Genomic DNA, 23,757 nt, shown 5'->3' with positions numbered 1-23,757 from the left:
CTAATCAAGCATTCTTCAGAGTTATCAATTACACTTTTCACACTATCACTTATAAATGAAGCCAATTTAGCAATACATAACCCATCTTTAATATGAATCACTTCACAATGGAATCCAGAAGAACGTAACCCACCATTTTTCGCTCTTTTGTTCATAATACTTGATTTTTGACATTCCAATTTCAGATCTTGATCCACTTTGAAAAGTAAAAAAGAATTATAATCAGTAATGATTCCAAAATTATTTAAAACAAAAACTGATAGGCAAAATGCTTGGGTTACCAAATTTTTAAAATTTGCTGATTTTAAAGTATATCTTCCTTTATCATGTTTGAAGTCTTTGATGTATTCTTTCAATGAACTTGGTTCACAAACCAATATTGTGAATGCTGCCATGTTACTCTTACTTATTGGTTTATGGTACTTCAACAATATGTCAGCTTTTAATTGAAATTCAAAACTAGAAACATCAACCAATTTTGAATTATCCGGTAAATCTCTCAAGTTGACATTATTTTCAATTTCTAAAGTGAATCCTTGATTAGATAGAATTGTCTTTATTGGTTTCAAAATGTTTGCCACAATCAATGTGATCAGCTCTTCCTTGTGATAAGAATATTGACAACGGGTTAGAAAATTATAAGAAAAAAATTCAGATGGTTTGGGTAATTTGAATGTGGCAGAGTTATAAATTTCAAATGCAAGCTTACAATGCCAATCATGTTCAAATATATCATTTGTAAAGTTTTCAATCATTATTGCACCATTGTTACCAATTGATTGATTATCTTCAAATTTCAAAGTGATTTGTGGTTTCCTATTACTATCTGGGAAAATTGGGGGTGCCAAATTAAAGAAAGCATTGAGTTCATACATATACTGAACAAGACCAGGTTTGTATTTGGTAACTTGGCATGTTTGGACAATGAGTTTCCATAAGACTTCCTTAGTTTTATTGTAAATATCTGGATCTTTAAGACGTAAAGTTATCGGCTTCACAATAAGATCGAACCGTCTCAAGTACAACACCTTTCTGTATTCATTTCTTTTGAAAGCAGTCTCACCACCATTCTCATCAACTCCAGATAGTTCATTCTTGAAATCTTCAACAAGCTCCAAATATTTGGTTTTGAACCCTTCATAGTCTTTTTGATAAGAGCTAAGTAGCTTTATATTTTTGAGCGTGGTACTTTTCAATCCTGCTATCAGCTGCTGGACCCTGTTACTACCAGGAGCCACTTCATTCTTTTCTGAGTCCATCCTCAATACCAAATTACACCTAAGCCTGGTTTGTCTCTAGCTCTTCAAATGGATTAACCGCTGAGATTGAATTGGATCTAAACTTTGTGCTTGTTCGCTTTCGCGAATCTTGACACATTGATTCTGTCAAGATTTGAACAGATGCTCAAGCTGATTTTACAATGACCATCAAGTATCAATATACAGATAGCTGGTGGCCTATCAAACTTGTAAGCTGAGTATCATATGTAGTAGAACTTGATCAGCTAGATCTTTTGCCCATGCTCTGACCCGATTATTGACCATCTCAGCCGATTGCTCTGGAAAGCTCTAACATTTGATCATAAGTGGCTTGTAATTGAAAAGAATTATCGACATGAGTGGTGAACATAATATTGAATACACGAAAATTAATTACTTCTATTTAATTAATAGAGCTCTCTACTTCTCTTATCACGGATATTACTGCATTCAGACCCAAAATCTGACCCGATCCCAAATCCATTGTTGTAACAAGTGAGCCGACGCGAATTCGCGAATGTATGGCGTCTCTTTTGCTTGAAGACGTGATTTTGTACTTGATTCTTCAAGAAAAATCTTTACAATTTGTATACATGTCACTTACCTTTGGTACCAAATACGAGTGAAGCAATATGGCACTGTATAATCTGTGGTGAATGATGGCTTCTTGGTGCAACCCAAGTATATAAACTAGCTCTATTCGCCTTCTTGGTTGGTTTCGAAAAGATGTTCAAGTATCAACAACGATGAGCTCAATAAGTGATGAGAAAAGTGCACCTAGAGAAATTACTGAAAGTAGTAAATGGGGATGGACACAGAAATTACCATGGTTTATTCCTCATGAAAGAATAGTCATTGAAACTCAAGAGGAAATAGATGCTGGATATGCAATTAGAAAGAAGAATGAAGAAGAAAAACAATCATATCATGTTAAAGAATATAGAGATGAAGCTCATAGACCATGGTATGCCTTTTTCAATGAAGTTGAATATAGACTCACTAAGGAGGAGCAATCCAAACATGATTGGTGGAGATGGTATGATAAAGGTACTTCCAAAGCTGAGAAGAAATTAATTTTGAAGCAAGATTTGTTAATTACAATTACTGCCTTTTTAGGATTTTGGACTTTTAGTTTGAATCAAGCTAATCTTAACAATGCTTATGTTTCAGGAATGAAAGAAGAAATTGGAATGAAAGGTAATGACTTGATTAATACTCAAGTTCTTTTCAGTGCTGCTAGTATCATTTTCCAATTACCACTTATTTATATATTACCAAGAGTTAATCCAACCTATATGTTATTTGGTGCAGAGTTTTTATGGTCAATTTTCACTTTGGCTACATCTAGTGTACATAACGTGGCAACTTTGAAAGCATTTAGATTCATTGTTGGAGCTGGTGAAGCTGCTTTTTTCCCAATTATTCATTCCAATTTCGCTTTAAATTATACTCATGGTGAAATTCATCGTCGTGCAGGTTTTTACTATTTTGGATTGTATTTGGGTACTTTAACTTCAGGCCTATTACAAAGTGGGATCCATAATGCATTGGATGGTGTCAATGGGATTTCAGGTTGGAGATGGATGTTTATAATTGATGGCATAATTTCATTTGGAGTTACATTCGTTACATTATTATCAATCCCTGGAAGTCCTTTCAAATGTTATTCAATTTGGTTAACAGATGATGAAATCAAATTGGCTAGAAAAAGAATGAGAATCAATGGTACTGATGAACATACACCAACTACAAAAGAATTTTTAGATCCAAAAGTTTGGAAAAAAATCTTTACATCATGGCATTTTTGGGTTTTCACAATTGCAAACATTGGTGGATGGAATGGTAATTCTGCTTCTTCAGGTTCTTTTGTTTTATGGTTAAAATCATTAGACAAATATTCTATTGGGAAAATGAATAACTTGACTGCAATCCCACCAGCTTTAGGTATTCTCTATATTTTCATTGTTTGTTTTGGTGCAGACTTCATTAGACAAAGATTTTTAATGATTTCATTTTCACAATTGATGAATATGATTGGTAATATTGTTTTGGCTCTTTAGGATGTCCCAGAAGGTGCTAAATGGTTTGGTTTCTGTTTTGGCTATTGGAGTTGGTCTCAAAGTTCTGTTTTTTATCCATTAATGAATGACATTTTGAGAAGAGATGCAAATCAAAAATCAATAGAGTGGTTAATTTCATACATTTTTTGTGCACAATCAAATGTCTGGTTAAATAAAATTCTTTATCCAACTGTGGAAGCTCCAAAGTTCATCAAGGGTTTCACTGCAGCTGCGTGCTTCTCAGCGTTACAGGGGCTTTTCATGGCTATTGCTCTATGGTTCTATAAAAGAGATGAAAGAGCATATGCGTACGAGCATGGAATTGTTTTATACAACTCTGCCAAAGGTGAAGATCCAGAAACTGCATTGAAAAACATTACACAAGAGGTTAAAGACTCAGATGTGTCTTCTATTGCTATTTCCACCAGTAGTCTTACTGAAGACGTGGTATCTCATCATCATGAGCCAAAGAAATAATTATATACTCAATACTAAATATTCGTGTTTTATGACTTTATTTAACCATTTCGCGAATTAACATGTTTGTATTACATAATCCTGGACCATTGAAATTTTATCCGAGAGCCACAGATTTTGTACACTTTGAAGTTTGAAGCCACAAGAGTCATGATTGAAATTGATAACAGGTGTGGTTCAAATTGTGTTAGAGATCCATGATGATCTGAGTGAAAATTATGTGTATGCCTGTGGTTTTAAAAATACTTCATTGGCCAAGGAAACAACGTTGATGAAAAGTTGATTAGGATAGAAAAGCTTAGCATAACCAGGTACCCAGCGTTGAGCACTTCCCATTGTCTCTCCAAAATAAAGACATCAAATATGACATGGTTTCTCCAGTTTTTCAGGCCTTGGTGTTGAATATATGCTGCTGTTTTTTCCCAATTGTGTCAAATTGTGGCAAAGTGAAAAAGTGCTGCCCTAGTTGCCCTCATAGGCTAGACATTTACGCTACATCTTTGGCAAAATTTGACGCCATTATTAACTGATTATTCTGTGATAAAAATCAATCCACACCTGGCAAAAGCCATTAGATCTCCTAATAATCTGCTGTCAATTCTGCAAGCTATAAAAGGGAAACAAATGCCACTTACGATGTATACTTGGAAGTAGTTGATTTGATCAACAAATCCCTGTTTAGATCATGGCTCTTTTAGATCGATTTAACAAACAAACTACAAACTCAGAAGTTCATGAGCTGGATTCCAGTTCAGATTCAGGCTCAGATGCTATCAAAGTTAATGGTTTTGCCACCCATGACGTTAATGAACCATACATTGATTTGTCAGTTGATTTAGATGAAAAAGAATTGGCAAGAAGATCAACATGGTGGTATAAAGTGTCTTTATTCTTTTGGGATTCAATAGATAAACATCCATTGGAAAGATCATTTTTATTCAAACTAGATTTTTTCCTTTTAAGTTCTTCAATGTTGGGTTATTTTATCAAAACTCTTAATCAGTCAAATCTTGGTACTGCTTATGTTAATGGTATGAAAGAACATTATGAAATGAATGGTAATCAATATAATTATTTAACAACGTTATGGACTGTTGGTTATATCATTGGTCAAGTTCCTTCAAATTTGATTCTACATAGAATCTCTGCACGTTATTATTTGGCGTCATTAGAATTATTGTGGGCTATCTTAACAGTTTTGATGGTTACTCCAAAAACATTGAGTGGGATGTACGCTTTAAGATTCTTTATTGGGTTGACTGAATCTGGATATTTCCCTGGTTTAGAATATTTGATTGGTTCTTGGTATAGTCGTCAAGAATTGTCTAAAAGAGCTGCATTTTTCGGTTGTGCAGGTACAGCTGCTGGATTAGTTAGTGGTCCATTACAACAACGAATCTTGACATCTGAATGGGCACAACATGGATTGAAGCCATTCCAATGGATGTTTGTTATTGATGCTATTATTTCTGCCCCAATTGCATTTTACACATTATTTGTTGATCCAAATACACCATCAACAACAACAGCTTTCTATTTCAATGATACAGATAAGAAAATTGCATTGGAAAGAAGAAGAAGAATTGGTGCACAGTTGAATACAAGAGAAGCTTACACACTGAAGAAAATCAAATCATTTTTCAACACATGGCATATTTATGTCTTTCCAATCTTGTTCCTTGCTTTCAACAATGCATATCAACCAATTACTTCACAAGTTTTCCAATTGTGGATGAAGATGGATTTGAAATTAAGTTCTTATGATTATAACATTTATCCTATCGGTATTTCTGGTGGTGGTATTGGGTTGTCGTTAACAGTTGCATATGTGAATGATTACTATAAAGGTCGTTTGACTCCATATTTGTTGTATTATATGTTTGTATCTGTCTTATTCAGTTGTGTTGTTCTTGCAGTTTGGGATATTCCAGAAGGCTTGAAATGGTATGCATACTTCGGTATTGGTATTCCATTGAGTATTGGTCAACCTTTGATTTTCACTTGGGTGAATAAAATGTTGGCCTATGATGATATGAAAAGAAATTTCCTTGTTGTTTGTACTAATATGTTGGCTTATGTTACAGGTGCATGGGTCCCTATCTTAACGTTTGATCAAACACAAGCTCCAAAATTCCATATTGGATTCAGTTATACTGCTGGTTTAGGTGGTCTTGGTATAGTATGTACTACAATTGTCTGGATATTGAGTGCGCGTGATGGTAGACGAAATAAACTTAGAGAGAAAGAAGCTGAAGATAGTGCATCATCAGCTTAGATACAGCGTTTTAGATGTTTATATTCGAAAGATTTGGTTTTTAATTTGAATATTCTGTTGTAGACTAGTAGTTGAAAACCTCACTACCTATCAAATAACTTTAATTATTGAGCATTTCATGAACATGATAAGCAAGTGAGTTTTTGGTGGCTGAACACCTACTTAATTTCCAATGCCCAAAGATTATAACGGTAGCAATTTCAAAAGATGATCAGTTTGTAAATTTAGCTCAGTATTCCGTGTTTTAGTTCACAAGTACATTTTGTTAGATCGCGACCGAAGTTAACTATGAGAAAATGAAAAAAAACCGCCGGCTACCACTCAAAATTCCGATTTTCAAGCAACATTAATCAACACACTTTGTTAGATCATATAAAATATAAAAAATTCAGTCTACTTAGAACTGAATTCTCTAGCGAATAAATGTAGTATTAGGGTGTTTTGAAAAAAAATTTCCACATAACAAAATTATACCTATATTTGTTTTATATTCTAGAGACATAAAGGTCGTTAAAATTTCTAAACTAATTTTGACACAGGAAAAAAAACAAGTCGCAATATTAAACAAATATCGGACTTAGTTATAAACTTCGAAACATGGAGATTAAATATATATAATTTATTCATATTTGTGTCACAGTATTGTTCTGATATCTGCGATTGAAATTTAAGTCATGTGACCAGGCCGCGCGGGGCCGCGAAAATGCACTGAGCTTGTGCAGTTGCCTGGTTCAACTGTTTTAAAGAAATCTGCTCTTAATTACGTCTTGTACACAATAGTTAGAGCCTATGAAGGGCTGTCACCTCCACTAGAAGTACTACTCTCTTCGGTTCGGCTATAGGATTCAATTACGTATTAAATGATCAAACCGAGACAGTCTTGATGAGCCATGTATTTGTACCACAAAAATATTGTAGAACCACAAAACCAAAACTTCTCAAATCCACGATTTTGGGATTTTTGGAAAAAAAAATCAAAATGAAATCGAAAAATCGATTTGGCAAATTTCCATGGATCTTGGGATCTTGGGATGAAGTCACCTAGGAAACCAGCACATCTCTGATAGCACGTCATCTCAGTTAAGTAAAATATTGTAGAACCACAAAACCAAAACTTCTCAAATCCACGATTTTGGAATTCTTGAAAAAAAAAATCAAAACGAAATCGAAAAATCGATTTGGCAAATTTCCATGGATCTTGGGATCTTGGAAAAATCTCTGAGTTTTCCTCAAAAAGTGCTGAATTGACCATTTTCCCATACAAATACTTCAACCACCATACATACTTAATAAACACCAAATCAACAATAGACCTTCAATATGTGCAACTATCACCAGCTAAGTAGATCTGTAGGCCTATTCAATTCTCCAGCTTTTGTTTGGCCATCTCCATCATACTCTCTCTCTCTCTCTCTCTCTCTCAACCTAAAGTGAACAAAGATTAGATCTCTAATCTATAGGCAATCCAATCCACTTTGAAGTTACCTAGCAAACCAGCACATCTCTGATGGCACGTCATCTCAGTTAAGTAAAATATTGTAGAACCACAAAACCAAAACTTCTCAAATCCACGATTTTGGAATTTTTGAAAAAAAAATCAAAATGAAATCGAAAAATCGATTTGGCAAATTTCCATGGATCTTGGGATCTTGGAAAAATTTCTGGGTTTTTCTCAAAAAGTGCTGAATTGACCATTTTCCCACACAAATACTTCAACCACCATACATACTTAATAAACACCAAATCAACAATAGACCTTCAATATGTGCAACTATCACCAGCTAAGTAGATCTGTAGGCCTATTCAATTCTCCAGCTTTTGTTTGGCCATTAGTAGAGACATATAAATCGAGTTGACGTTGGAAGTTGGAAGTTGATGAATTGTTAAAAGATGTTGATTTTAATCAAAACAAACTTTTTTTTCCTTGAAATTTTGAAAATAGTTTCGCGAATTGAGTGGCCGTACCATTGATATTTTCATGTGTACAATCTTTTGACTTTTGGTCATAAAACAACATTAAACTACAACTAGAAGTCATAAATAGTATCAAAATGATCGTAGAAGTGCGTAGAAGGGACTCAGGAAAACGCGAATTTGGTGGTTTTTCAGAGCGGCCAAAATGACGTTAAAATGGCAGTCGTGAGAGGATTGATGTTGGGTCACTGGATGAATCTCTAACGTGGTAATAAATTCTCTAGGATAGTCAAGGTCCTCAGATTCTAATCCTTATGATACTATATTTCAATCTGAGAAACGAGTCAATGTTTCTAGCTTGTCTCGTGTGCCCTGTGCTTTAATGCTCAAACTTTTAAAAATCCATTGATATAAAGTTTAAACAGCCGGTCAAGTTCGCGACTAGACGTATAGTTTACGCTAGGAGTCGATATTGTGAGTACAAATTTATATAGACAATATAAGTTAACAGTAATATGATGAGCTAATCATCCTGTTGAGTGCCTGCTAATGTACATCTTGTCTTATCATTAGGATTTATATTGATATATTTTTACTGCGTTTTATAAGTCGTTCTCGACATGGCTTCATTGCATGAGTGATCTGTTTTGAAATGATGGTTTTATGAGCTGGATTTTACAATTGATTCAAACATTAGTATTATCATTCATTATATTAATTAAGTTAAGCCATAAAATAATTTATTCTATATTATTAAATTTTTTTTGAAAAGGAATGTACAAAGGGTATTATCATTAATCCATTAATCACCCACTATTGGGACCCATATTAATCTAATCAAGGTCTTGGTGAGGCGGCAGATGGTGAAGTTACACCAGAAGCTGATCTTGAGACAGCTGTTTCACCAGAAGCTCTTCCTGCAACTGATAAACCACTCTTTTCATGAGGAATAACTTCAAATTCTGGAGTCAACAAACCTAAACGTTCTAAAGTGAAATCATTTGTAGCAAGAAGGAAGGCTAATGAATAGAAACCAAAGACAACAACATCTAAAACACCGTAGAAAATGGTTTCTGAATCAGGTTGTAAATCGTTACCACCTTCAGAGACACCGAAACAAATTGGATAGATAAACCATAAGACAGTTAAAATACCAGCAGCAATATGGAAGTAAGCATGACAATCTTTACCAACTTTATCAGCTAATCTACCTGATGTGACAAAAGTAGAGACTGTAACAAAGATCAAAGCACCAATAGCTAAAACATAGAACCCCCATTTATAAGTTGATGAGACCAATGAAGCAATCAATAACATGACAACATACATTTCAGTGAAACAAACGTTGAATGCAATTTGACCCCAAGGAGTTCTTGACAAGAAACCTAAATTGATGACATGGAATGGGAAAGACAAGAACCAACCAATATATTTAGCGTAGAAAACTTGTCTATAACCTGGGAATTCATCTTGCGTATCAGTCTTAACATGATTGAATTCTGCTCTAATTGGAGCCCAACCTAAATCTGAAGCCATTGTGAAATAAGCCAAAGCCATAAACATTGTTGGTAAAATGGAAGTGAAATAAAAGACTCTTTCATTAGCAGGTTTTCTAAACATTAAACCAATGATAACCAAACCAATGACAATGAAGACACAAAATGCAGACCACAACCATGCAGAACCATGTTCTGTAATATGGAAATCAGCACCAGTAGGAGGATTTATCTCTATAGCTCTGTTACCACCACGCTTTACTAACTCTAAGTCAATGTAAGCCATTATTAATTATTTTGATTATTTAAAAAACTTTTATATGTAACTCTTTAAACTTTTTGTAATTGTTGATGAGAAATAAAAACAAGTACAGGATATCTTTCAAGTTGGTCAATCCATGATCCTTTTATACTTATTCACCCAGCATAGCTAAGGCAGCTTAACAAGGAACTAATTATTCAGTATGATAAAATGGCTCGTTCATGGGCATTCTCAAATTTTCCTAGAACCATAATCCTGATCAAATCAGTATAATTGTAAGCAAAACACGCACGGTAACAACGGGGGTCTAACCACCAAGTAGCCCATTTTGGGAACCATGTATGATCTCAATGTATCTCATATGATCCTGAATTGGAAATCATCGTTTGTTAAGCAAGTAATTAAGCATCAAATGTGACACCTTTTTTGCCGATACGTTAAAAACTAGAGTCTTTTTTTTTTGTCGCTCTCTGGAAAAAACCTTATAGCTATGGCAGCTCATGATCCGAACAAATTTAATGCGCTTCATAAAAACTCAGACATGATGATCTTATGAGGATAGAAATTTCTAGGTAGTATCACGGTAGTTTTAGTTTGGGTGTTTATTAGCTGAGAGCTCAAAATCAAACTGGATGGAACGGCAGGATGTCGTAGGTTCTTTTCATGATTCAATCATGTCTCTAGTGGAAACTTTAAGAAAACATTTACAAGGCTGCTCTACAACAGACCACTAATCCATTACACATCTATTACAATTATTAAAGGGTCTTCACCTCAACTTCCGTCTTAACTTTAGCGTTATTCAAATTTGCAAGTTGGATATCCGATGCAGCAGAACTGGTAATTGATTCTTCAACTTCATCATATTCATCATCAGTCACCACATCATCCTGTGGATTTTCATTGTACCCACTCTTTGCTCTATCTCTGTTATCCAAGTAGGTTGTTAAAATATATAAGACACCCATTAGTAATGAAAATGCTAAAGCTGCTGGCCATCCCATGATCCAACGAGGTGCGGCTTTTGCACCTTGAGATTCAGATGTTGGAAATAATCCTAATGGAACAAAAGTGAATGCTAAAAACCCGAAACTCATAGTTGATCCCATGATAATAGCTTTTTGTTCTTGATCATGTTTCAATATTCTATTCAACGTTGCAAACAATATTGGACTACCAGCTCCGATCAAACCAGCAATATAGAATGCAAAGAAAACAGCACCTCTTGGAACGTTATAGATAGTCATGATTAAAGTGAAAATACTTGATCCAGCAACATTAATCATATATGGTTTCCATGGAGAGATAACACCAGCACTAGCTGTTGCGAAAAAACTTGTCACAAGATTAATGATGTTTTGCACTGTTGGGTAAACATTAATTTGTTCAACACTATATGTACCTTGAGCTTTCAACCATAATGAAAAATATAAAGTTGGGTACCAAGCAATCAACATTGAAATATAAGATAATCCAAAGACATAGAATTTCCAATCGGTTAGTGCTTTCTTAAAAGCATCAAGTCCAATTTTTTGAGCTTTACCAATCTTATAACGTATTCTTCTCTTGTTTGAAAGTTTATATTCATCTTGTGTAAACCACCACGGTTTTGGTGACTCTGGAATCCCTGGAAAGAATGAAAGTCCGATCATTGCGACTGGAATAGTTATGATCCCATCAATAATGAATAGCCATTGCCAACCTTTATACCCATTCACCCCAGATAGATTCTTGTAAGCTGCAACTTGCAGATACGAATTCACAATTGTTCCCAACGAGGTACTGCTAAAGAACACACCGGTGCGGACAAAAAGTTCTGAAGGGTTTCCTCTAAAGCCTCGTGATCCAAACCATTTTCCTAAAATGAAATGCACTGTGATATACATAGGTCCTGTGTATTGTTAATATCAAGTTTTTTCAAAAACATTTCAATGATTACTCACCATCAAAGAATCCAACAAAGAATCTAATAACATATAGATGTTGTACAGTCTTAACTTGGCTTTGTAATATTGTCAGCACTCCAAACGCCAACTGCATCAATGGAACAGCGTATGGTGCTAAATTTGCACGGGAATTAATCAATAGTAATGGGATTTGAGCAACAATAACACCAGTTTGATAACAAATATTCAAATAATTTAATTCGTTACCATATAGTTTCAAATCTTCTTTCATACCTGAGACGAATGCACTATTGATATTAGCATTATCTAAACCAGCAACAAATGTAGCAACACAGGCATAAGCTAAAATTGAAATATCCAACTTGAATAAGAATTTACGTTCTAATGGTTCATAATTTTTAGGATACCAAACAAACAAAGACCTTAACCATAAGACAAACCTATTCTTTTGAGTAGCAACACCAGACATTTTTTGGTAATATGTAGTAGCTTAGCCAAAGGATTTAATGATTATTGATTGGCATTCTCAAAAGCTTTTATACATATTGACATTTAATTAAAACAAATCGACTGTAAGCCACACATGAGTCAAGATTCAAAAGTAGATGCAATGATAACAACTCAATCTCTTTATTCTTGAGCATTTTCCTTCTCAAATCTGGTTTTTGGAAAGCCACCATAAACTGTAACAACAATCTTTATGACACATTTATTCGGTTCGGTTGACTTTTGTGTAGATGAAGTAAACAATAAAGATGTACATATGGCGTTTTTTTATTATTTAAAAAAGGGTTCCGGTTTGGGTAAATTCCGATTTCACGTGACTAAAACCTCGTATTTTGATTTTTTCACATACAAAACTTGCGTGCATCAGATTTGTATCAGGTTTAAAATTCATCATCAAATTCAATTTTTTATTTCATCATTCTTGTTGTTTCTATGCTATTGATATAGTATTTTTGTTGCTGAAGTGAAATGGCTCTTCAAAGGAAGCTCTACATGCTTAACGGACTTCAATTTTTCTTTATTCCTAAAACTCATTCAAAGGTTTATTTTCATAGGAAAAATTTAGCAAGAAATGGTGGAGCAGTTATCAATAGAGAATACCTCCCAGATAAAACCACGCATATCTTAGTTGATACCAAATATGTTTATACTGAAGACTATCTAGTTAATCAATTAAAAACTGAAGCTTTCACTTCTAAGGATATTAAAAATGTTAAAATTGTTAAACAGGATTGGTTAGTGGATTCTATATTTGAATCTAAATTGAAAGAAACAGATCAATATGAGATTCATCTTAATCCAAATTTTTTCCAAGACAAGCTTGATCCACATTTTTTGGTGCCAAAGAATAAGTTAATCTTTAAAGATGATGAAGGTAAAACAATTGTTACTAGTGTACCTAAACTACAAATAGATCGTGCCTCAAAGCTAAAAGTTGGACAAAAAAATGATACCAAAGATGACACTACTAGTGTACCAGTTGTTAAAAAAAAATTCAAAAAAGTCAATCTTTTAGAAGAACAATTAAGATCAGAATGTGATTTTGAACAACCCAATCTTGAAACAATCAAAGTATTGAGTAGGATAGCTGACCAAATGACACTACAAGGTCTTGATTTCAAGGCGAAAAGGTATAGAATGGCGATTGAAACGTTGAAGAAGCAAAAAGTTATAGTTTCAACAACTAAATTTGCAGAAAGTTTACCAGGTATTGGACCTTCAATTGCACAAAAAATTGAACAAATTGCTCAACATCAAAGGCTACCACAATTGGATGAATTTGAACAATCAAAAGAATCTAAACTATTGAAACTGTTTACCAATATTCATGGAGTTGGACCACGTTTTGCCCAAAAATGGATTAAAGAAGGTATGGAATCATTAGATGATATACGTGCAAGACAAGATTTAACAACTCCTCAAAAATTGGGTTTAGAATATTATGATGATTGGTTAGAGAGAATATCAAGGGAAGAATGTGAAGCACATTTCAAATATATTTCTAAAAAAATGCAAAAAATTGATCCATTAGTTGAATTAACAATTGGTGGTTCTTATAGACGTGGGGCACAAGATTGTGGTGATATTGATTTTATTGTCACTAGACCTGATGCTGATATGAATGAAATGAAAACAATACTTTCTAAGCTAAGAGAGTTGTTAATGAAAAGTGATTATTTAAAGTGTGAGCTAAATAAACCAAGTTCAAAATTAATGGCAGGTTGTGCACTAGGGCCGGTAGGTAATAAAAAACTTACAGGTAAATTTACTACAGGGAAATGTCGTCGAATTGATTTCTTATTAGTTCCTTGGTCTGAAATTGGTGCAGCATTGATTTATTTCACAGGTAATGATAATTTTAATAGAGCTTTAAGATTTCGAGCTTCTAAAATGAATTTGATTTTGAATGAAAGTGGATTATTTAAAAGAATTACATATAAACAGGGACAAAAAGTTAAAGATCGTGAAATGCTTATTGAAAGTTTTAGTGAACGGAAAATTTTCAAATTATTGGGAGTTGAATATGAAGCACCTGAACAAAGAAATATGGGATCTAATGAGAAATTAGTTGATGTTAAACCTGATGAAATTGATGAGAATGAAGTTATAAAGAAGAATGATGAAGAAACTGATAGTACATAGGCATATAAATTAATTGTAAATAAAAAAGTAATTTATTTCATTTCAAATTAAACTTAAACACATTAAAAGACCCATTATATATAATTTTTTTTCCATCATCAAGATTATTTGTTGGACAAGTAAGTAACACCTGGTAATTCTTTACCTTCCAATAATTCTAATGAAGCACCACCACCAGTGGAAACATGAGATAATTTATCAGCAGCACCAAATTTCTTAGCGACAGTAGCGGTATCACCACCACCAACAATAACGGTGTTACCATTAGCAGCAGATTTGACAGCAGCATCTAATAAAGATTTGGTACCTTCAGCGAATTTTTCAAATTCAAAGACACCTGGAGGACCATTCCAAACAATGGTTTTAGCTTTGGCAACGGCAGCAGCAAATAATTCTCTAGTTTTTGGACCACCGTCAAGACCTTGCCATTCATCTGGGATACCTTCTTCAGCGGTGGCGTAACCAGTGTTTGCATCTTTATTGAAATCATCAGCAGTGATGAAATCAACTGGTAAAACAATTTCAACATTGTTCTTTTTGGCTTTTTCAATCAATTGAGGAACAATTTTAGCACCTTCAGCATCGAATAAAGATTTACCAATTTTGGTGTTATCTAAAACTTTTTTAAAAGTGAAAGCCATACCACCACCAACAATCAAGATATTAACTTTGTCCAACAAGTTATCAATCAATTGAATCTTATCGGAGACTTTAGCACCACCCAAGATGGCCAAGAATGGTCTGACTGGGTTTTCTAAAGCTTTAGCGAAATAAGTTAATTCTTTAGCCATCAAGAAACCAGCAGCTCTTTGTGGTAAATCAAAACCAACCATTGATGAATGAGCTCTGTGAGCAGTACCAAAGGCATCGTTAACATAGACATCAGCTAATGAAGTCAATTGTTTTCTGAATTTTTCAACATCTTCTTTTGAAGCTTTAACTTTACCTTCTGAAGTTTTTTTAGAACCTTCTTCTTCGATATGGAATCTCAAGTTTTCTAATAAAAAGATTTGACCATCAGTGGCACCATTGACAGCTTTTTCAACTTCATCACCAACACAATCGTTTAAGAAAGTGACTTGTTTACCTAATAATGAAGATAATTCAGCAACAACAGGTTTTAAAGAATATTTTTCATTTCTTTCACCATTTGGTCTACCTAAATGAGAAGCCAAGATGATAGCTTTTGGTTTATGTTCAGCAACGTATTGGATGGTTGGTAAGGCAGCAACAATTCTTTGATTGTTTGTGATTTTAGTACCATCTAATGGGACGTTGAAATCAACACGGATGAAGACACGTTTGTTTTCAACGTTCAAGTCAGTGACTGATAATTTGCTTGATAAAGACATTTTGTAAAACTAGGGTTAGGGTGTTAGCTATTGAGATGTCAATTGAGTGTTCACTGTGCTTACTTTGTTTAATACTCTAAGTATTCTTGATGTGGGTAGTAAAGAAGGTTGTAAGCAATAAGGGGATAGCACTCCTTATTTATACCACTGGGCTTGTTCCATCACCAGCTCGAGGGAGTAGCATTGGGTGATGTTGCACCGTGTGAGCGAGTGTGCCGGGCCACACACCACCAACGTCAACGACATCAACGGACGAGTCAACGGTGGGATGCAAATTTTGTAAGAAGGGTAAACTGGGAGTGATAATTAGAGTAACAGAGTAACATAGTAACAGAGTATTAAAGTGGATTACAGAAGACTACAGAAGGAATTGATCTGAACTGGGAATGAATTGAGAGTGAATTGATGATTTATTATGTGTCAATGCTAGCTATAGAAATGCTCACCACGAGCATTCACATTACAACAATCAGAGAAAGTACAGCTCAAAGTGTAGTACAAGGAATTAAGAGCACCTGGCTGACTACGACTGGGATAGAATGTCTCTAGCCTTAGACACGTTGTACATACCCAATCACCTAACAATTCCAGTTCATGTAACCATTAAAGTGTACCTTGTGCTTCAGATCATACAATTTTTCACTCTTGATCGTCTCATGGTGCAGTTAAGAATCCTGTTCGCGAATTCGTTTTGCTAGACCGTTTTTAAAGTGGACTACTATAGTGTTGGTCTAGGGTGTCGGTCTAGGATTTTTGAAATGGTAGTCTAGTCTTTCCAAGAAACCATATAAATTTGACACATCTGCACTAAATATTTGACACCAACTTTATTTGAACCCTTTCGAATTGCAAAGCAAAAAATACATTATAATGGGATTGGGAGAAAACAGAATTACTAGTTGCGGTATGAGACCTTGATATTCATTCAATACTTGATAGACATGATCCGACACTAGAGGTTGTCTTGTTCTGCTCTGCGGTATCACTAACCTGAACAAGATTAGAACATAGCAGATCACAGCTTTGATAAAAGCCAAGGGCACACATACTTTAACTTTGATATCAACTCCATATCTAGCTTATTAAAGATCACTTGCAGCTAATGCATTATGACTGCCGTTTTCGTAAATGTTGAATTGATGATGGTTTCATAATCCTGATCTTTTGCTGCCAAAGACCAGCTTTAGTATGAGCCAAGCTAACCACCACAGGACTCTGACTTCTTTTACCACTTCTTACGTTCTTCGAAAATCAGGAATTCCAGGAATTGTCATTGTTTGGTGCTTTCAATCAAACAACTTGGCACACTAGCATCAAGTCAAGGAAAGACGTTGAATTTTTTACGATTCTGAAGAATCTTTCCCCATGATCAAAGAGCCTTGCAAACTGTTCTCCAACTTCTTGAAATGAAAATCAGGATATATAATATTTACAGTAGTATCTCGCTAATGGCTACAACCAAATCTTCTTTTGTTAATAATCTGACTTCATATCGTGCCATTCTAATACATTAACGTACTACAACTAATGGCAGCCGTTGATACTATCTTCGACCATCATTCCACTAGCTTATACGATAACGGTTCACTGTGATAACACTAAACCATATCTACTATTCCATAAATATTCAACTGCACTTCATAAATCTCTACTTAATCAGTTAAATAATTCTACTTTTTGACAAGTCCGATGAAGCAGAGAACGGAATTTTTCAACCAATTCCGCGCAATTGGCTGCCCTATTTGTAACGAACGAAAAAAAACGAGATGATCTATGATAAAAAAAATCATTAAGCCTCAGGTATTCAAAGATATGATTTAAAAATATAAGCTGTTGCACAAAGATCTTTTAAAGGATGGGAATTTAAGATTAAGCAATCATCAACAGATTAAAAAAATAGTACTGCGCGGCCAGATAAAACAGTACGCGTGTGTACATGAATAGGGTATAAGAATACTCATTAATCTCGTTTTCCCTACCCAAACAGCAAAATTAGTACATCACATCAAAGATGGTTACTATGAGTTCATCATCATCAAAATCAATGAATAATCAACAGATAGATCCTGAATACCAATATGATCCAACATATGTGGAAAAAGATCAAGAACAAATCTTGTTGGAAAAATTAGGTTATAAACAAGAATTGAAAAGATCATATTCTATTTGGTCATTATGTGCTTTTTCAATTGTTACATTAACACCAGCTTCTGCAATTATGAACACTTTAGGTACTCCTTTAGCTACAGGTGGTCCACAAGCTTTAGTTTGGGGTTATATTATCGTTAGTATTTTCACAATGATTGTTGCAATTTCAATGGCTGAAATAGCTGCAAGTTATCCAGTTTCTGGTGGTCCATTATCTTGGGCTTATCAACTAGGTAAAACTGAAAAAGTTAAATTTTTGGCAAGTTGGTATACTGGTTATTTTAACATTTTTTCACAAATTGCATTTGCTGCAAGTGCAAGTTTCCAAGGTACAACTACAATTTTAGGTATGGTTTCTGTTCAACATCCTAATTTTGTTGCAGAACGTTATCATTATGTCTTGGTTTCCATTGGGTTTATTGTCTTGTTCACTGCAACAAATATTTATCTGAGTAAATATCATGCAAGTTCCACAATGGGTTATTAATTTTTAATGTTGTTACCGTTGTGGCAATTATGGTTACTTTATTAGCAACTGCTGAATATAGACAGGATGCTAAATTTATCTTTACAAAATATGTTAACGAAAGTGGGTTCCAATCTCATGGTTATGTTTTCATTTTGGGTTTACTACAAAGTGCTTATACTTTTACAGGTTATGATTCATGTACACATTTAGCTGAAGAGGCAGATTCTGGTAAAAATAAAAACATTGTTGCAAAAGCTTTAGTTGTTGTTGTTGCCACTTGTATTCTTTACGGTTTCATCTTTGTTATTGTTATTTGTTCAGTTTTGGATGATATTCCTTCATTGATTAATTCTGCAACAGGTTCAGCTTTTATTCAATTAGTTTATAATTGTACCAAAAACACATCTGCAACTGTCTTACTAGCTCTATTCCCAACTTTAGCAGCATTGTTTGCAGCAGAAACAATGACATTAGCAAATTCAAGAACAATTTATTCATTTGCTCGTGATGGTGCTTTTATCTTCCCAACTTTTTTCGCAAAAGTTTCTCCAGTTTATAATGTTCCAATCCCTGCATTATTATTTTCAATGGTTATTCAAATCATCATTGTCATTTTATATTTTTCTTCAAATGTTGTTTTCAATACCATTATTTCATTAACTACGATTGGTCATGAATTAGCTTATATCATTCCAATTATCTTGATGTTATTTGGTGGGAGATCAAGAATGGATCCAGATAGACCTTGGAATTTAGGTACTTATGGTGTTGTTTGTAATATCATATCCATTTTATGGCTAGCTTTCATTTCAATTACAATGTTGTTCCCAACAATATCACCTGTTAAAGCTGGTAATATGAATTATACAGTTGTTATCATTTTTATAGTTATTGCTTATGCAACAATTTGTTGGTTTGTTCAAGGTAAGAAAACATATAAAGGACCAGGTGAAGTTGTTGATGGTTCAGTTAATGTTGTTGAATTGGAGGCCATTAATGATGATCATCCACTTGATAAAGTTGATGTTGGAATTTCTGCAAAGGAAAGAAAGCAATGAATTGTACTAGGATTTTGAGTTTTTTATAATGATATGATAATTGAGTGTTTTTGAAGTTTAAGTAGTTCTGTGCGTCTACGTGTAGTCAATTCTAATGAGTAGCATATGGATTGAATAAATATAACCTATAAAGGTATTTTAATAAATAAATAGTTAATAAATAAATTAATAAATAGACATGAATAAATAAGAGACCCCTTCTTTATTTGCTTGGATCATTTCTTTGATAACCATAAAACCCTTTAACTTTATGAGTTGGCAACATTTGCATATATTTTTCAGCCAAATCTCTACATTCTTCATAATGGTTAACACCATGGTGTCTATAGCATTTCTCCAAGGCTCTGCGACACACTCTTAATGCGTTTGATCTGATCCATTGTTCTCTAAGCATCGATTCTTGAGCACTACGTAGTGCTATTGGATCTTCATAATCAATATTATCAAAAGAGACGAGCTCTGGTCTGATGTGTTCCTCTATGAAAAGAAATTAGTATTGACTCAACAGATTAGTTCCATATAATACTTACGAGCCATTGTATTGTGTGATGTGGTTCGTTATACTCAAAGCATTAGTTTTGTCAATTGTTAAAGCTCCCTGTTTTCATTTTTCTCCATCAACAAATTCCTCACTAGCCACACTGGATTATGTAATGAAAAGGTACATTCACCAGCCACGAGCACAAAATGTGGCTAGTGTATCACCAAATTTTCACGAACATCATCAGCATTTCAACGAGAAATAAGCCAAAAAAGCTTTACTTAATGCACAGAAGATATTATAATATGGTTTACCCATTTCCATCCTTTATCCAAACAAAAAATCCATAACTGTCGGTCATAATCGCACTTAAGACAAGCTTTCAACTTTTCTAACCATTTGATCTCAGCATAGAAAAAAAAACAAAAAACCATCAACTTTCTAGCTCACTCCACAACAGAGCGCTTAACATCAACAACAACGTCAGTTTCGTTTCACATCAAGTCATATCAAGTCTCCTGAGGCTATCCCTGTCAATTCACTTCTAGTTTGCTATTACTACTTTCTTTCAACTCTTTGCTATTAATTCGTGTGTTGTTTATTGGTGTCTGAAAAGGCTGAGCAAGTTATGTCCTCATCAATAATATCAATTAATGCTAAATACATATCGTGGGCACATACTATATGTGCTTCGAGTGCATTCATTGCCGCTTTGATTGTTGGTGTGTGTTTGCATTATCACAAGATTGTGGAAAATGCTCATTATGGTTATCCAGATGAATGGTTCCCAAGTGTGAGTGCAACAATTGGTGATCGATATCCAGAACGTTCAATTTTCCAAATTTTGATTGCCTTAACTTCAGGTCCAAGATTCTTGCTGCTCTTATTGTCTTATATCAGATTATATGATGAAAATCATAAAAGATTTGGTATATTTGGTGTTGTTTGTGGTGTGGTTAGAACTGTTACTTGTGGTGGTTGGGTTTATATCACTTCAACTGATGACCATGATGCTCACGATGTCTTTATGATTAGTTATATCGTCTTGACAATTCCTTGGGAATATTATGTTATTACATCAACTCCAAAAAGAACAAGTTTAAGAAATTATAGATTTTATACTAGTGTTGCATTTTTCACAATGTTGATTCCTTTAATTTATTTTTTCATTCAACATAAAGTGCATAGAATTGCAGGTGCTTATTCAATTTATGCTTATTTTGAATGGTCTTTAATCATTTTAGATGTTGCGTTTGACGCTTGGACTGCTGTGGATTTCCAAGATTTAACAATCACTTTAAGTGCTTCAAAACCAATAAGTTTTAGTATTGATCAAAATGAAGGTACAATCGTTGATGAAATTAAAGAAAATACTGATTTAAAACCAAAATCAAGAGATGATATCCCTTTTTTAGAATTGATCATTAATACTATAAATTCATTTATCTTTTGGTCTGTTGCAACTTCATTATTGACTACAATTTGGTTTTTCCCATTATGGAATATGGGTATTTCAGGTTTTGAGTTGACAATTTTATCATTCTTATTTTCATTCTTATTGATAATTCCACCAGTCAAGAGATGTTTTGCATCATATCCTCAAATCTCAAGGTTGTTAACCACTTTATTTGGTGTTGGATCATTTAAAGTTGAAGATCCAGATACAAGATTGTTATTAATTGCAGTTGGGAGTGCATTTGGAGCTGTTTCATTAGCTAATGAAACTCATCATTATGGTTCAAATAATACTAGAGCTAGGTACTACTCAACAACGTTTACATTGGGTTTAATTTTGTCATCGATTGCTAAATTTTCAAATTATACAAATAATCCAATATGGCCAATTATGCATGCCGAAAATGGTGGCTGGAATAACACTGGTGTTTTAATTGGTGTTATTGGTTCAATACTAACTCCAAGAGTTAATCATGTTACTTCAATCAATTCTCAAAAAAACAAATTTGGATTAATAACTACTGGATTAGGACTTGGTGGGTTGATTTTTTCATTGCATGCAATGTTGACTGATTCATCAACTATAATCATTTGGAATTGGGAAGGTTATCCAATTAATGGACCAGTTCCAGTTCCTCATGGTGCTATCACTTTGATTATGATGGGTGTTGGATCGTATTTAGGATTAACTCAAGATTTAAACACTAAACTTGTTTCCATTGGTGGTGTTGTATCAGCTATTGTATTATATATTGCTACTGAATGGATTGGTTATATTGGTGGTGTTGGTTATATTTTATTTTTAACAAGTGTTGTTCCATTTTTTTTCAACAATGCATCAAAATATCAACCTGGTGTTGTTTTCACATTAGCTTTCTTTGTTCATATTGTGTTGATGCTTGCACATGTTTGGATTGTTGCATATGCATTTGTTCCAGCTGGTTGGTTATTGAGAGAACGTACTGATATTGTTCTTGGAGTTTCCACTGGGTTAATTGTTTTAGGTTTGATTTCAAATTTTAAAGATGATGTTGTTGTAAATTTCAAACCAGCATTATATAAAATCAAGAGAATTTTAATAATTTTTTCAATTACATCAGTCTTGATTGCATATTTGAGATTTCCAAAAACTGATCCAACACCATATCATCCAAACTCAAAATTAATCACTGCAGGTATTTGGACAATTCATTTTGGATTAGATAATGATATGTGGGCAAGTGAAGGACGTATGATTGATTTAATTCGTGATGCTGAATTAGATATTGTTGGATTATTAGAATCAGATACTCAAAGAATTATAATGGGTAATAGAGATTTAACACAACAAATGAGTGAAGAATTAGGAATGTATGCAGATTTTGGACCTGGTCCAAATAAACATACTTGGGGATGTGCATTATTATCCAAATTCCCAATTTTGAATTCAACACATCATTTATTACCTTCACCAGTTGGTGAATTAGCACCAGCTATTCATGCTACATTGGATGTTTATGGAGAATTGGTTGATGTTGTTGTTTTCCATAGTGGACAAGAAGAAGATGCTGAAGATCGTTATTTACAAAGTATGGGAGTTCGTGATATTATGGGATCAACAGATAGACCAATGATTTTGTTAAGTTATTTGGTTACTACACCTTTGGAAGGTAATTATAATAATTATGTTAGTAAAGAATCAGGTATGCATGATATTGATCCAAGTGATTGGGATAGATGGTGTGAATATATCTTGTATAAAAACTTGAAAAGAACAGGGTATGCAAGAATATCAAGAGGTTCAATTACAGATACTGAATTACAAGTTGGTAAATTTCAATTACCAAATAATAAAGATGAAGCTAAAGAATATTCACAAGAAAGAATTGAAGAAGGTAAAGTTGATGAAGATTTAAGATTTCCAAATAAATTTTATGGAGATGGTGTTAGAGATCATAGATTTCATGTTTTCGATGAACCAAGATATTTTGTATAAAAATTTTTAATATTTGATTGATCAGTTCTGTTATGAAAGGTTTTTTTAAAGTTGTAGATACCGTTGAAATTACCTGATGTTGGTCAAAGTGGGTTGAAAATTGTGACAAGTGATCATCATTAATCTGGGTGCAAAAAAAATTCAGACCATGGCAATTTTGTGCCAAACCTGGGTTAACTGTCATTGTATACGTGTGGTGTAGGCTGACTTAAGTCTGAGACTAAACATAATTATTGATCATTCAATTAACTACAAACACAATCTCATTGATACAAGTCTTTATCAATTGATGTTTTTTTTTCGCTTCTCATTCGCTAAAGCAACTTGATCAGCTTTTCAAACTACGATTAAGATTTGAGATGACAGGATCACAACTTTTCACCACCATCACGTAAATACTAACCCAAGTCAATTCTTGTCGAGGGTTCTAAACAAAATGGTACCCACCGTTAAGTATGTCCAACGGTTTTCTCAAACCTGGTTTTCCCTTTGAAAATCTCTGTAGCCTGCCCCTTACGCT

General features: G+C 33.9%; 10 protein-coding genes across 10 annotated transcripts; 5 read left to right on the top strand and 5 right to left on the bottom strand.

Moving 5' to 3' along the window:
* Positions 1 to 4: 4 nt before the first annotated feature.
* Positions 5 to 1,658, bottom strand: WICANDRAFT_68897 (uncharacterized protein; the record flags this gene model as incomplete). Its single annotated transcript, XM_019184145.1, has 2 exons — positions 42 to 1,658; positions 5 to 13 (listed from the first exon to the last, which is right to left on the bottom strand). The coding sequence occupies exons 1-2, from the start codon at positions 1,257 to 1,259 to the stop codon at positions 5 to 7; spliced, it is 1,227 nt and encodes a 408-aa protein (XP_019039613.1). The 5' UTR covers positions 1,260 to 1,658.
* Positions 1,659 to 2,005: 347 nt separating this feature from the next.
* Positions 2,006 to 3,796, top strand: WICANDRAFT_68896 (uncharacterized protein; the record flags this gene model as incomplete). The annotated part of the gene is made up of 2 exons (XM_019184144.1): positions 2,006 to 3,296; positions 3,330 to 3,796. The coding sequence occupies 2 exons, from the start codon at positions 2,006 to 2,008 to the stop codon at positions 3,794 to 3,796; spliced, it is 1,758 nt and encodes a 585-aa protein (XP_019039612.1).
* A 685-nt stretch (positions 3,797 to 4,481) lies between these two features.
* WICANDRAFT_84276 (uncharacterized protein) lies at positions 4,482 to 6,071 on the top strand (the record flags this gene model as incomplete). The annotated part of the gene is made up of 1 exon (XM_019185682.1): positions 4,482 to 6,071. The coding sequence occupies one exon, from the start codon at positions 4,482 to 4,484 to the stop codon at positions 6,069 to 6,071; it is 1,590 nt and encodes a 529-aa protein (XP_019039611.1).
* Positions 6,072 to 8,744: 2,673 nt separating this feature from the next.
* On the bottom strand, positions 8,745 to 9,979 carry HSP30 (Hsp30p). The gene has a single exon (XM_019186380.1). It carries the CDS (start codon positions 9,765 to 9,767, stop codon positions 8,823 to 8,825), a length of 945 nt encoding a protein of 314 aa, XP_019039610.1. The 5' UTR covers positions 9,768 to 9,979; the 3' UTR covers positions 8,745 to 8,822.
* A 522-nt stretch (positions 9,980 to 10,501) lies between these two features.
* WICANDRAFT_79001 (uncharacterized protein) lies at positions 10,502 to 12,119 on the bottom strand (the record flags this gene model as incomplete). The annotated part of the gene is made up of 2 exons (XM_019184819.1): positions 10,502 to 11,634; positions 11,687 to 12,119. The coding sequence occupies 2 exons, from the start codon at positions 12,117 to 12,119 to the stop codon at positions 10,502 to 10,504; spliced, it is 1,566 nt and encodes a 521-aa protein (XP_019039609.1).
* A 1,568-nt stretch (positions 12,120 to 13,687) lies between these two features.
* On the top strand, positions 13,688 to 14,377 carry POL4 (DNA-directed DNA polymerase IV). Its single transcript, XM_019186379.1, has one exon. The coding sequence runs from the start codon at positions 13,775 to 13,777 to the stop codon at positions 14,297 to 14,299; it is 525 nt and encodes a 174-aa protein (XP_019039608.1). The 5' UTR covers positions 13,688 to 13,774; the 3' UTR covers positions 14,300 to 14,377.
* Positions 14,378 to 14,403: 26 nt separating this feature from the next.
* PGK1 (phosphoglycerate kinase) lies at positions 14,404 to 15,980 on the bottom strand (the record flags this gene model as incomplete). The annotated part of the gene is made up of 2 exons (XM_019184143.1): positions 15,715 to 15,980; positions 14,404 to 15,657 (listed from the first exon to the last, which is right to left on the bottom strand). The coding sequence occupies exon 2, from the start codon at positions 15,649 to 15,651 to the stop codon at positions 14,404 to 14,406; it is 1,248 nt and encodes a 415-aa protein (XP_019039607.1). The 5' UTR covers positions 15,652 to 15,657; positions 15,715 to 15,980.
* A 1,292-nt stretch (positions 15,981 to 17,272) lies between these two features.
* Positions 17,273 to 19,326, top strand: WICANDRAFT_105344 (uncharacterized protein; the record flags this gene model as incomplete). Its single annotated transcript, XM_019180444.1, has 2 exons — positions 17,273 to 18,146; positions 18,332 to 19,326. Exons 1-2 carry the CDS (start codon positions 17,663 to 17,665, stop codon positions 19,324 to 19,326), a joined length of 1,479 nt encoding a protein of 492 aa, XP_019039606.1. The 5' UTR covers positions 17,273 to 17,662.
* Positions 19,327 to 19,528: 202 nt separating this feature from the next.
* Positions 19,529 to 19,863, bottom strand: WICANDRAFT_62956 (uncharacterized protein; the record flags this gene model as incomplete). Its single annotated transcript, XM_019183465.1, has 2 exons — positions 19,529 to 19,803; positions 19,857 to 19,863. 2 exons carry the CDS (start codon positions 19,861 to 19,863, stop codon positions 19,529 to 19,531), a joined length of 282 nt encoding a protein of 93 aa, XP_019039605.1.
* Positions 19,864 to 20,014: 151 nt separating this feature from the next.
* Positions 20,015 to 23,237, top strand: CWH43 (Cwh43p; the record flags this gene model as incomplete). Its single annotated transcript, XM_019180298.1, has 1 exon — positions 20,015 to 23,237. The coding sequence occupies exon 1, from the start codon at positions 20,436 to 20,438 to the stop codon at positions 23,235 to 23,237; it is 2,802 nt and encodes a 933-aa protein (XP_019039604.1). The 5' UTR covers positions 20,015 to 20,435.
* Positions 23,238 to 23,757: the final 520 nt, after the last annotated feature.

This window comes from Wickerhamomyces anomalus (genome assembly GCF_001661255.1).
Source record: "Wickerhamomyces anomalus NRRL Y-366-8 unplaced genomic scaffold WICANscaffold_3, whole genome shotgun sequence".
Lineage (NCBI taxonomy): Eukaryota > Fungi > Ascomycota > Saccharomycetes > Phaffomycetales > Wickerhamomycetaceae > Hansenula > Hansenula anomala.
This window is presented reverse-complemented; position numbering and strand designations above follow the sequence as displayed.